Raw genomic sequence first — 11,104 nt, forward strand, 5'->3', positions numbered from 1 at the left:
TTTAAAATAAATATAATAGTGTTAATGGCAGGGATCTTTTGGCATGCTCTACTGTTTCTCCATTAGCAGAAAAACGGTTTAATTAGGAAAGTTATTTCTTTTCATATATAGGAGCTGTAGGGAAGGCAAGTAGGAAGTCCCACACACCTTCTCCTGTATGAAGTGTACTATTTCTACAATCCTCTTGTTTAATTCCTGGAAGGATTTTAAATCACTGGGTCACAGAATTGAGGCTGACACAACCGCTTCATACAGAGAATGACAGGACTCTAGGTTATAAAAGATTTCACATTCCTTTAAGCTTTCATCCTATTACTCCTGAAATGCAATGTACTTTAAATAGAAAATATCTTGTAACCCCATACAAGATGCCTCAAGTATTTATGACACAGAACCAAAGGCAATCTAACCCTACAATCATCTAGTACCTGTAAACACAGTTCTACTGAGAAAGAATGCCAAATTTCTCACTGCAGCGACCCCCCTATTGTTCTGGAGCCTTTTAAATAAAACAACCATGAAGACCAAACAAACCAAACTATGTGGAAGGCTAGGTTTGTGGTACTTTTTCACTGTCTTGTCAGATGAAGAATGACATCTCTGAACTCACATAAGCACACAGAACAAGGTCTGCCTGACCTGTGTAGTATCACACACAAACACTAGAACAATGTGCTCACTGTTGCAAGTCTTAGCAATGAGTTAGAACACAGGAGAGCAGTTGAGATTACCTATGGCCATCCCATCACATGAAACCATGAAGCGCTGGGGAGGATGTAGATGAGAGATCTTTGTCTGCTGTTAAAGTGAGAGCCTTTTGTATTATGCTTGTGCACCTTGCAGCACTGCAGATGTATCTGGTACTCTAAGCCATCAATGGTGCCAGGAAGCCTTGCTTAGGCAGCACTGGCAAAAACCATCTCTGACTTAAGTACACAGAAAGCAACCATAACCCACAGGACAGGTAAAAATGGGCCATTCAAAAATGCAGATCTTGAATTCAACACAGAAAGATGGAGAAGTACTATATTCCTCTTCCATTTTGGAGAAAACTAGTTGGAACAATATTGGAAAGCAATTTGTTTTTATTATCTTAAGGCCAGTAATTTGAGATCTAATTTAAGTGATGTATGAGATTTGTGATTGCAAAAAAGACCAGTAACAAAAACTCAAAATCCAAAACTTGCAGAGCTCTTGTTCTTATAAAGAGAAGTCTATAGTTTTGAACAGACGGGAAGCACATTTAATGGATTAACTGTTCAATAATATCTGTAAGTTTTAAAATTATGACTGAGAAGGAAGGCCATTCTTTCCAATTAGTGAAAGTATCAACCGACCCTTTCCTATCAGAGGCACTTGGACACCATCAACTAAAACAGCAACCCAGACTTAAAGCAGGACTGAAAATAGCAGGATGCATATTCCACAGAAGGAACTATCCATTTCAACTGCAACACTAAAGAATGTCACACCATATCTTTATTAAATAAAATTCAAACTACAGTGATTTATATGGCATGATAATCCAAATAGTCTTTACCTAAGAAGTTACTAGACCACTGATTTCAATGGCAGAAAATTATATTGCAGTGAAGCATTCTCCTTCATGCTTTACTTTCCTTTTTTTCACCTACATTTTTCACCTCTGCCCTTATTTTCTCATTCTTCCTCCCTCCATCCCCATGGAGTTTTTCCTTTGCTACCACAAGTCTTGACTCTTTCAGAATCTGTCCTTTTTTTAAATCCTATTTACAGTTTAATATAAAAGAGAGCTATGGTAGCTTTGTTATGTATCATTTACTGTAACAGCCTCAATGGACAACATCCTCTAAACTATTTAGAGCTGTCATCAAGTTAGTAAATGAAAGGCCTTTCATTTTATAAAATTAAGATCATAACCTTTAATATCAAAGGTGCTTAAGAATATCCAGGGCAATAGCTTTTCCCTAAGCATTTAAACATGCAAGAAAGAAGATACCTACTGGCAAATACATATTTTTAATAGAGAACAAGTGTTTATAAGGATGTGTTTTGGAAATAAAGTATTTTTCATTCTTTGTTGCTGAGATTGCCAGAGCTGTCAACGTTATTAGCAAAAAACAGTTGTTCATCATGCAGCAACTGATACACCAACTATACACAGTGCCACAGGACTATTCCTCCCTGTGCAAAAATTCAGGTCTGAATCAAAAGAAAACCAAATTATTTAATTGTGAATTGAAGAATGGATATGATATTCCAGATTCAGTAAAACCAGACTGCAGGCACATAAGGCTCATTAATCTCTTACACCTATCCACACAAAAAAACCCAAACAAAACCAGAGCTAAAAATTCTAAGTCACAAAAAATTCTGCTTCTATTGCCAATGAGTTTAAGCCTGGCTTTGGTGTATAATCACATACCAGAACTGAAAGCACAGCTCTACTCATCTGTCGAGCTAAGTGAAGAAGGTATAGCACCTTAAAACAACAGGACTAAACTGCAAAAGCAAGCATATCAAATTTAAACTTGAGGATTCTACTAGCAATGATTAGAAGACTTAGTTTCGAAATGTTAATGATCAAACAAAATAAAAGTTATTTCATATTGAACAAATTTCTACCAACAATTTTTCACAAATTAGTCTTTTGAATGCAGAAACTTCCTGAAAGAAGAAATGGAAATTTTTCTAATAAACTAAACATAGTTTCATTTTAAAGCATATGTAATGCTATCTTCAAATTCCATTAATTTTAAGCCTTTTAATACTTGCACAGTTGAGTATCTAGGAAGAGGGCTGTGTGGAAGATGCACATTACCATACTTGACCAATGCTGACCTTTTCCCTCGCAGCTCAAGTGAAACTTTTGCTGGTGTCCCTTTCATGGAGTCTCCACCTCCTGATCTGCTGACATGCTCATTACAAATTAATTGTCTACTTTCATCATTAAATGATGTGTACAGCTTTTGCTCTGCTAAGCAGTTATTATTACTTCTGTCAAGATTATTCATCATCATAGCTGGTTCTTCAAAATCTAGCTTCTCCTTATCTGAAATAGTCAAAGAGAATACATTTTGTTCAAGTGTTCTTATATAATTACTGCTTGTCATGTTACATTATCAAAATTTGTTTATATCAATTTAAAATATGAGAAGGCTTAAGACTGTTAAGAGTAAGGTAGTCGATGCCTTCATATGAACAGCATTTCTTAAAGTCTTTTGATTTTGTGTTTTAAAGTTTTAATATTTCATCTTTTTTTATTTTCCCTTTTACCAATAGGTGGATTGTACCTTGTGAAAAAGATATTTGTATTTCAGGACCTCAATATTATGAGGGAACTCAAGAAAAAGGTAGCTGTTAATCTTGTACCTTGGTATGTACACATAGTAAGAATCTCCACAAAAAAACCCTCACATAAACGTTTGCATGATCCCACAAGGAGAGAAGAAACCAACTCAGGTTATAACCACATTAGGTTCTCAACTTCCTCAATTAGTAACATCAGCTTATTAAGGCTAATGGATTAAACTACATGAAGAGGTACACTATATGAAGATATATTTATAGAACAAATACATAATAATGAAGTTTAGTACTTTTAGTATGACTTATTTTGCAGTAAGGTAAAAAGAGAGATATTCAGTTTATCACATAAAGCAAAATCCTGGACAATGTAAGAATCGTCATCATTACAAATGAGTCTTCTTCATCACAGACAGAGTCCCAACACACTTCATTATGAGCCAACATCCAGGAAGCCAAGATGCCATTTCTTATCTGCAAGAAAATTACTTTTAAATCCCACATTTAGTGACCTTTATTAAGTCTCCACTAATGAAACTCTTAACAACAAATACTAGGTAGTTGGAAGCCTGTCAAGACATATCATTCCTTTTTATTCTTCCTTTTATGCTCAGTAATCCATCAGGGAGTCTCCTTAAATGATGGCATCTCATTACCTCTTTAAACATGTCAGCGTTTAAAGTTAATTTTACTCACTGAAGACAACTTCCAGTAAAATTCCATTACTTGGAAACCTACAGGAAAAAGAAGCACCTGAGTAGCTTTCAACTCACTTTCAGTAGTGCAAGCCAGCGTAATTTTGGGAAACCACAGTTTCAAAACTGCCTTAAATGCCATTTAAATACTTCCAAAATTTACACTGGAAGGACATGCAGGTCCTTTAATATAATACTTCATGTAATTAACAATATTAAAATCCATCATGCAGTTATTTTTCTAGCAAATAATACCTATCAAAACACTCTTACCCTGATCCAGAAGAACCACTTTAGCAGAAAACAAATCTCCTGGAGAAGTTGTTCTAAATAAGCCTTTCTGAGCACTGCTGACTTTTCTAAACTCTGCAGCATCAGCAGGAGCTTTTGGAAGGAAAACAGAAGAATCTTCAACTTTTGGAGAAGTGATTAGTACTGGTTTCTGTGACAAGGATAAAGAAGACTTTTAAACAAAAGCATAGATAATTTCATTTTCATATAATAAAAATCAATAATATAAAAAGAAACCCACATAATTTCTAACAAAGGGCTAAGTTGAGAAAAGAATAGAAGATACATTGGTTTGCTCATTAAGAAATTTTCATATCCTGAATCTAATGATACCATTCCACTGAACAAACCAGATGTCTATACCACTATCACCACAGAAAGCCATTCAAAAGCCAGCATTCAGGGGTGCAGAAAACAAAAACTAGCTTGAGTAGAACAACTCAGAATTATTTATTCCTCATAAATACTCATTTAACTACATCTGCAGCAAGCTTATTTATCAAAGAAAATATTGTGCCAACGATTATTGCTAACAATTCTATAGATACATCTATTATTTGATTTGTTTTTGAGCATTAAAATAGTATTTCCAAAACACTTTGAATATGTTCACATCATATGTACTACTTCCTATCACACTGAGACAAATCATGCAGATCCAGACACATGAAAGTCCTACTTTTATATCAGTATCTTGTATCTTAGAGGATGTGAACAAGCCCCTGAATCTCTAGTACCAAACACTTGTTGTGCCTTTGCCCTAAATAAAAGCATTGAGATCAATACCAATTTCCTTACAATAAAGAATCCACTAGAAGGTCTACAGCTGATCCTTCAGAGCCCTCCACAGTATTAGCTGAAGAAACCAATAGTTGAGGCCCACTCCCCACAACCACCATGATTAATACAATCTCTTCATTTACAGTGTACGGACCTATATCCATTGATAAAGCAAAAAACGCAGGTTTTGCATTGGACAGTAGTTTTGTCTAATTCTTTTTTCACTCTCACACACAAAATAAATGCAAATTTAACACCAGTACCTAAATCCAACTGTAGACATATTTATTCTAAATAGAAGTATGCTCAGAATTTTTTATCTTGATTCATATAAATACATTACCTTATCCAAATTACTGAAGTACAGCATTTCTTAGGTATTTCCCTGAATTTCCTAAAGAATGCTTTCCTAAAGAATTTCCTAAAGGTTACTGTCTGGAAGAAGCAATGTACACAGCAAGCACATTTAATTGCTGTAGCATGCTCTGTTATCTCGGGTACTAAACAAATAGTCATGACTTAATCTTATATTTGAAGACCAAGTATTAAAAAAAAAAGTAAGACAGCAGATACACTTACAAATTGAAAACAACTCACAATTTTGGCAAAGGGAGAAAGAGGTTCTTAAGGACCTCCATCTGTTTTGAAACAAACTACAATCATGACATTTTACAGAAATGTAAGTCAAACAGAAAGCAACCACCTAGTTACTTTCAAGTTACCGACTGCAGAACCACAAAATAGACGAGGCTGGAAGGGACCTCTGGAGATCCAAGCCCCATGTTCAAGCACAGTCACCTAAACTCAGTTACCCAGGACCAAGCCCAAGAAGCTTTGAAAGATCTCTGGGAAACCTGTGCAAAGGCCTTGTCAGCCTCAGAGCTGGAAAACTGTTTCCCAAAGTTCAGAGGAAACCTCCTGTGTCCCACTGCCTCTGGTCCAGTCACTGAAGAGAGGCTGGCCACACCCTCTTTGCAGCCACCTTTCAGGTGTTTACATTCATGGAAAAGATCCTCCCTGGTCTTCTCCAGGCTGAATGTTCCCATTTCCCTCTGTCCCTTCATCACCTTTGTGGCCATTTATCAGACACTCTCAAGTAGCTTCATGTCTTTTGTGTACTGTGGAGCCCAGAACTGGACACAGCACTCCATGTGTGGCCTTACCAGTGTTGAGTAGAAGGGGAAGGATCATTTCCCTCAGACTGCGGGTAACACTCCTCCTAATACAGCCCTGGATACCATCAGCCACCTTCTTAACAGCAAGGGCATGTTGTTGGCTTATGTTCATGCTTATAAATGTCATCTCTTTTAGTAAACTTACACAAAAAGCTGATTCCAGTATCCATCTTCTGATTCTTGTTAATGTCACTTAGAATCGTAATGCAATACAGCAAGATTTAAGCAATTTAAATTATTTTCAGGTTTCTTTGGGGGAAAAAAATGACAAAACTAACTTGTAAATCTCAGACAAGCATTACAACAAGCTTCCATTTCTTCCCAATGTCTTTAAACCATTTCTTTTCCTAACACTACTGAGACACATATTTTTATATCAGTACTGCATGAGTTATTTCTAGAGTACTTACATGACCCAGTGGGCTTAGACGAACACCAGAAAGTGGTCTTGATTCAGCCAAATCAAAACTGGAAGAGTGAAGACTAACAAAGAAATGAAACATAGTAAGAATAAAGCAGACCCAGTGTTTTGTGATCAGTTGGGTTTTTTGATGGTATGTCTCTTCCCTTTACCAATCAGTATGAGAAAAGGGAAGAAGGGAAAAGTGGTAAGAGCACTTCACACTAACAAAACTCCACATAGAAATAATTTTGAGGTAGTATAAGTTTTGTTTGAAAATGAGCATTTCAAACATCAGGACCTAAAATTTTACATTTAAAAGATCTGAGAAGGCTCTGAAAAAAGATCTAGCATATAGGTTACAAGGAAACAAGCAAGCTTTCGCATGTTCTAGGAAAAACACCGAAGACTACCTCAATAAAAAGCATTCAACTGTCTTAAGAAAAAGGTAAGTAACAGACCATTTTCTTATACTATTCTCCACATAGAAAATTAGTGTAATGACTGCCTCTGGTAGCTCTAATCCACAGGAACTTCCTGGACATGTAGATTAACACCAACAGTAAGGATCATTAGAAGAAGGCAAAGGATGTGATTAGGAATACAGATTAACACAGGGAAAATAATCACCGGAAGCATAATTACAGAATCAAATCTCTTGCTGCTAAAGGATATTTGAAAAAATCTTAAAGCCACAGTACCTAAAAACTGAAGCAGGTCTACTTTGAGGACATCGTGAGGATCGAGATCCAAAAAGCTTCCTTTGTTCATCTGTAGGTGTGAATGGTCTTTGAGTTCTTACTGTTCGTAGAGCATCTCTAGCTTCATTTACAATTTCAGAACTGGTCTTAGGGTTTGCCACTGACAGCCAGCAGAATGGTTCTGCTTTTCTTCTATTTCCAGTCTTTGACGCTTGCATTCCTCTGCAAAGTATTGCACAGGAAGAACACTGGAAAATATATGTGAAAGGCACAAAGTATTATGCTAGTTTAAAATTACCAAATATTAATTCATCACTGGTTATGCTACCACAACACATTTTAAAAGGACAACTCAATCCTAGACAGTGCTGAAATAGAGGGAAATAAGGTACATTGACATTGCATTTCCCTCTCTGTTCCTCAGTTCTGTAGGAAAATACTCAAGAACAGAAAGCATCTGACATGGAGGACCTTCCGTTTTTTTACAGGGAGCTTAAATAAATCCCTTTGCTTCATGGGCCAAACGTGGTCCTCCACAATTCCATAGAAAATTTCTTAGGAAATATCATAGCCAAAACACAAATTCAATAATATGCTGTAAAGAGACAGGTTTTTCCCTACCTAGGAGAAACCCAGTATATATTATTGACCTTACCAAGGGCAGCTTCATAATATGTCAAAGAGGCATCATTATCAGTAACTGAAGCACAGTTATCAGTAATTGATAAGAGACAAGGAAGAACAAGCAATCCATTTTTCTTCCTCTGAAAGAAATTACTCTCCAACCCAGACCCAAGCACATGCAAAGAAAGGTAACACTAATATAAGTTATCAACCCAAACTTCCAATCAGTGTTCTGTCCTGCTGCATCTTCTAGAGAATGCAGTGGGCAGTGACAGACTTGCTCCATCCTGCACAACCCTGGGGCCATCACCATCATGGTGGAGCTCTCTACACATCATCTTTGTCACTTTACAGCAAACTCATCATGAGTCTTACACCATCCAAAATTCCTCTTCCTAAAAAATAAATTTGTTTCTGCACTGTGATTCAGACCATCTGGTAACTTCTATTCTCTCACACAGTTTGTGACAATGAACTGACAGTTGATCAGACACCATCATCTTGGTTATTTCTAAACTATAGAGTAAAAAAACTTACATCTTTAGCTTCTTAGTTCAATTCTTCCCCTTTTGCAGTTTTACTTTCCCAACCGCTTCTTCTTTCTTTGAGATCCTGCACGTTCTGGCACAGTGTCTTTCACTGTTGCACACCTAAACCCTTCAGAACTACCCAACATAAAACTGGATGCTAAGGAGAAGTACACCAACCTCTTTCACTAAATGATGCATTATTTTAAAAAACACAGGAACAGATCAGGAGTCTGAGACTATCAGTGTTCTTAATATTTCCAACTATCATTAATATATTACTTATCTCCACTGTGACTGAATTTTGTTCTCTATGCTCCTTACTCTTCCCTCTATTACAGTGTGATAAAAAAAAGTAAGGCATTCCACTGCAGCTCTTAGGAGAAATTATACGGTCAATCCTCAGTAAAAAAGGAAGTTAGACCATCACTCTCTATTCTCCCAGCTTCTGGGAGCTGGGACTATGACCTTAAGTGCAAGGTCTTCTCTGCAGGCCTTAAGTCTGACAGCTGGGAATGGTCCTGTGCAGGGCTGGGAGCTGGACTTCATGATCCTTATGAGTCCTTCCATCTCAGCATATTCTGTGATTCTGTAATTTTGCCCCCCAATCCCAGCAGGAGGCAGATCGAGGGAATGTTGCAGTGTCAATGGGGACAGCATAACTGGTACACACAGGTCTTGTCCCTCACTACTGTCACCATTTCTCAAGTAGCCTTTAACTTGCTCAAGTGAAGGAAGAGCTCCTCCCTGACTCTTCACTCGAAGGCAGAAGAATATCACAGCAGTGTCTGAAAAGCTGTACTTGGGCTCTTGTCTTTATTCCCCAGTTGTTTACTCCAGAAGTCTGGTCTTTGCTATACAGGAAGATTTTAAAGCAGTAGATAGCAGTATAGGACCAACCTATTAGTCCCAGCAATGTCCAGAAGTGAGACAGCTGTACCCTCACCTCTCTTATCTCAGTTCAACCAACATGCAAGAAGCATGGCTGACTACATCAGAAGTGGCACCACACTGGCCCTGCCATCCTCCCTCCCACCTCAAGGCCAATGCCATTTAATTGCTTGGGGGCACAGTGGGTATACTTGCAATCATTAATACTTGAATACATGGCCCTGCACGCAAGCCGTGAACACTCTAGTCTCTGACATCCCAATCCATGTACTGTCTGCCCTAGCAAAACTCTAGAATAGTTAGCACACAGATACAGGTTTAGCAAGAATTCCAGAATCATTGATGTTGGAAGAGACCTTTACAATCATCAAGTCAACCCCACAGTACCCGTGTAACCCCTAAACCACAACAACCAGTGCCAGATCCAGACACATCCTAAACACAGCCAAGGTTGGTGACTCCATCACCTTCCTGGCCAACCAATTCCAGGGCATGGCCATCCTTACAGAACATTTTTTTTTCCTAATATCTAATCAGAATCGCCCCTGTCTCAGCTTAAGATTATTTCCTCTTGTCCTTCCACTGTAGGCACGGTAGAAGACAGGGGTTCCCAACTCACTACAACCTCTTTTCAGGAATATGCAAATAATGGCTATTATTAGACATAATTCTAAACATCAGCAACTGTTCTGGTTGTTTAATAGCAACCATAAACTGAAGATGTTGTTTATTCTGAGCAGGGTGCAAGGTGGAAGTTTTCCACAGATCAAGCACCCAGATTCTCAAAAATTTACAGAGTCATAGAATTGATTAGGTTGGAAAAGACCTCCGAGATCATCGAGTCCAACGTATGACCTAACATATAATCACACATGACCTAATCATAACTGATGCGCTTTCACCCTGGTGAAATTTTGACGCAGAGAAATCCCTATCAAACAGAAACAAGTACAAAGTTACTCTGTTGAGCCCACAATCCTCAACAGAACAAGGTTTCCAGCGCAGCCGTGGGACAACACAGCCCAGAAGAACTGCCCAGACAAGCAGCACCTGTGGAGTAAACGCGATCCCAACCCAAGCCCGGCAACCAAGCCTCTCTCCCGGGCAGGGCAAAGCTGCGGGAAGCGGCGCACAGGTTCTCTCTCTCCGGCCGCTTTCCAAAGCCTCCCTCCCGACTTACCCCACAGCCCTTCGTCCCCGGCCGGCCAGGCGGCACCCCCGGAGCACTACGGCCGAGGGGACACCGGATGCTGCCCGGAGGAGTCGGCCGGGACCCGGCACCGCCGCCGCGGGGCCCTAGCGTCGCTGAGCCGCCCGCCGTTCCCACAGCAACCGTGCGCAGCGCCCCGCCGGGCTAGAGCCGCCGCGCCCCAGCGCTGCCACCGCCGCACCCGCGGGACACCCAGGCGCGTGCGCGGCACCTGCGGGCGCGTGCGCGGCGCGGCCCTGCCCGGCGGGATGGGGGGCCGGGATGGCGGGCCGGGATGGCGGGCAGGGATTCCGGGGATAGCAGCGCCAATTCCCGGGGCAGGGGCAGTGCTGGGGGGGGCTCCCGGCGCGGCCTGGGCCCGCAGCACGGTGGGCTCCCGGTGCAGGGCGCTCCCCCGCGGCCAGTCCTGGCCAGCGGTTAGCGAGGGCGTGCTGGCGGCTGGCGCAGGCCCAGGGCGCAGGTGGCAGAAGTTACTCGCTGTGACCTGCTGCTGTTGCCTGTCTGGGGACGCTGAAGGCAGACACG

The 11,104-nt window shown here is 40.1% G+C and overlaps 1 protein-coding gene across 4 annotated transcripts in view; it reads right to left on the reverse strand.

Moving 5' to 3' along the window:
- ARMC2 (armadillo repeat containing 2) overlaps positions 1–10,760 on the reverse strand; it is a 60,167-nt gene extending 49,407 nt beyond the window's left edge. For 3 of the 4 annotated variants that reach the window (XM_085056196.1, XM_085056195.1, XM_085056194.1), the window contains exons 1-5: positions 10,550–10,757; positions 7,328–7,575; positions 6,637–6,709; positions 4,254–4,422; positions 2,821–3,031 (exon numbers count right to left, since the gene is read on the reverse strand). In XM_085056196.1, coding sequence (XP_084912322.1) covers positions 2,821–3,031; positions 4,254–4,422; positions 6,637–6,709; positions 7,328–7,545 — 671 coding nt within the window. In that variant the 5' untranslated portion in view covers positions 7,546–7,575; positions 10,550–10,757. Of the gene's footprint in view, positions 1–2,820; positions 3,032–4,253; positions 4,423–6,636; positions 6,710–7,327; positions 7,576–10,549 lie in introns of all 4 variants that reach the window. The other variant, XM_085056197.1, reaches the window with a different exon arrangement.
- Positions 10,761–11,104: the final 344 nt, after the last annotated feature.

This window comes from Lichenostomus cassidix, chromosome 3, assembly GCF_008360975.1.
Source record: "Lichenostomus cassidix isolate B80296 chromosome 3, HeHo_3.0, whole genome shotgun sequence".
Lineage (NCBI taxonomy): Eukaryota > Metazoa > Chordata > Aves > Passeriformes > Meliphagidae > Lichenostomus > Lichenostomus cassidix.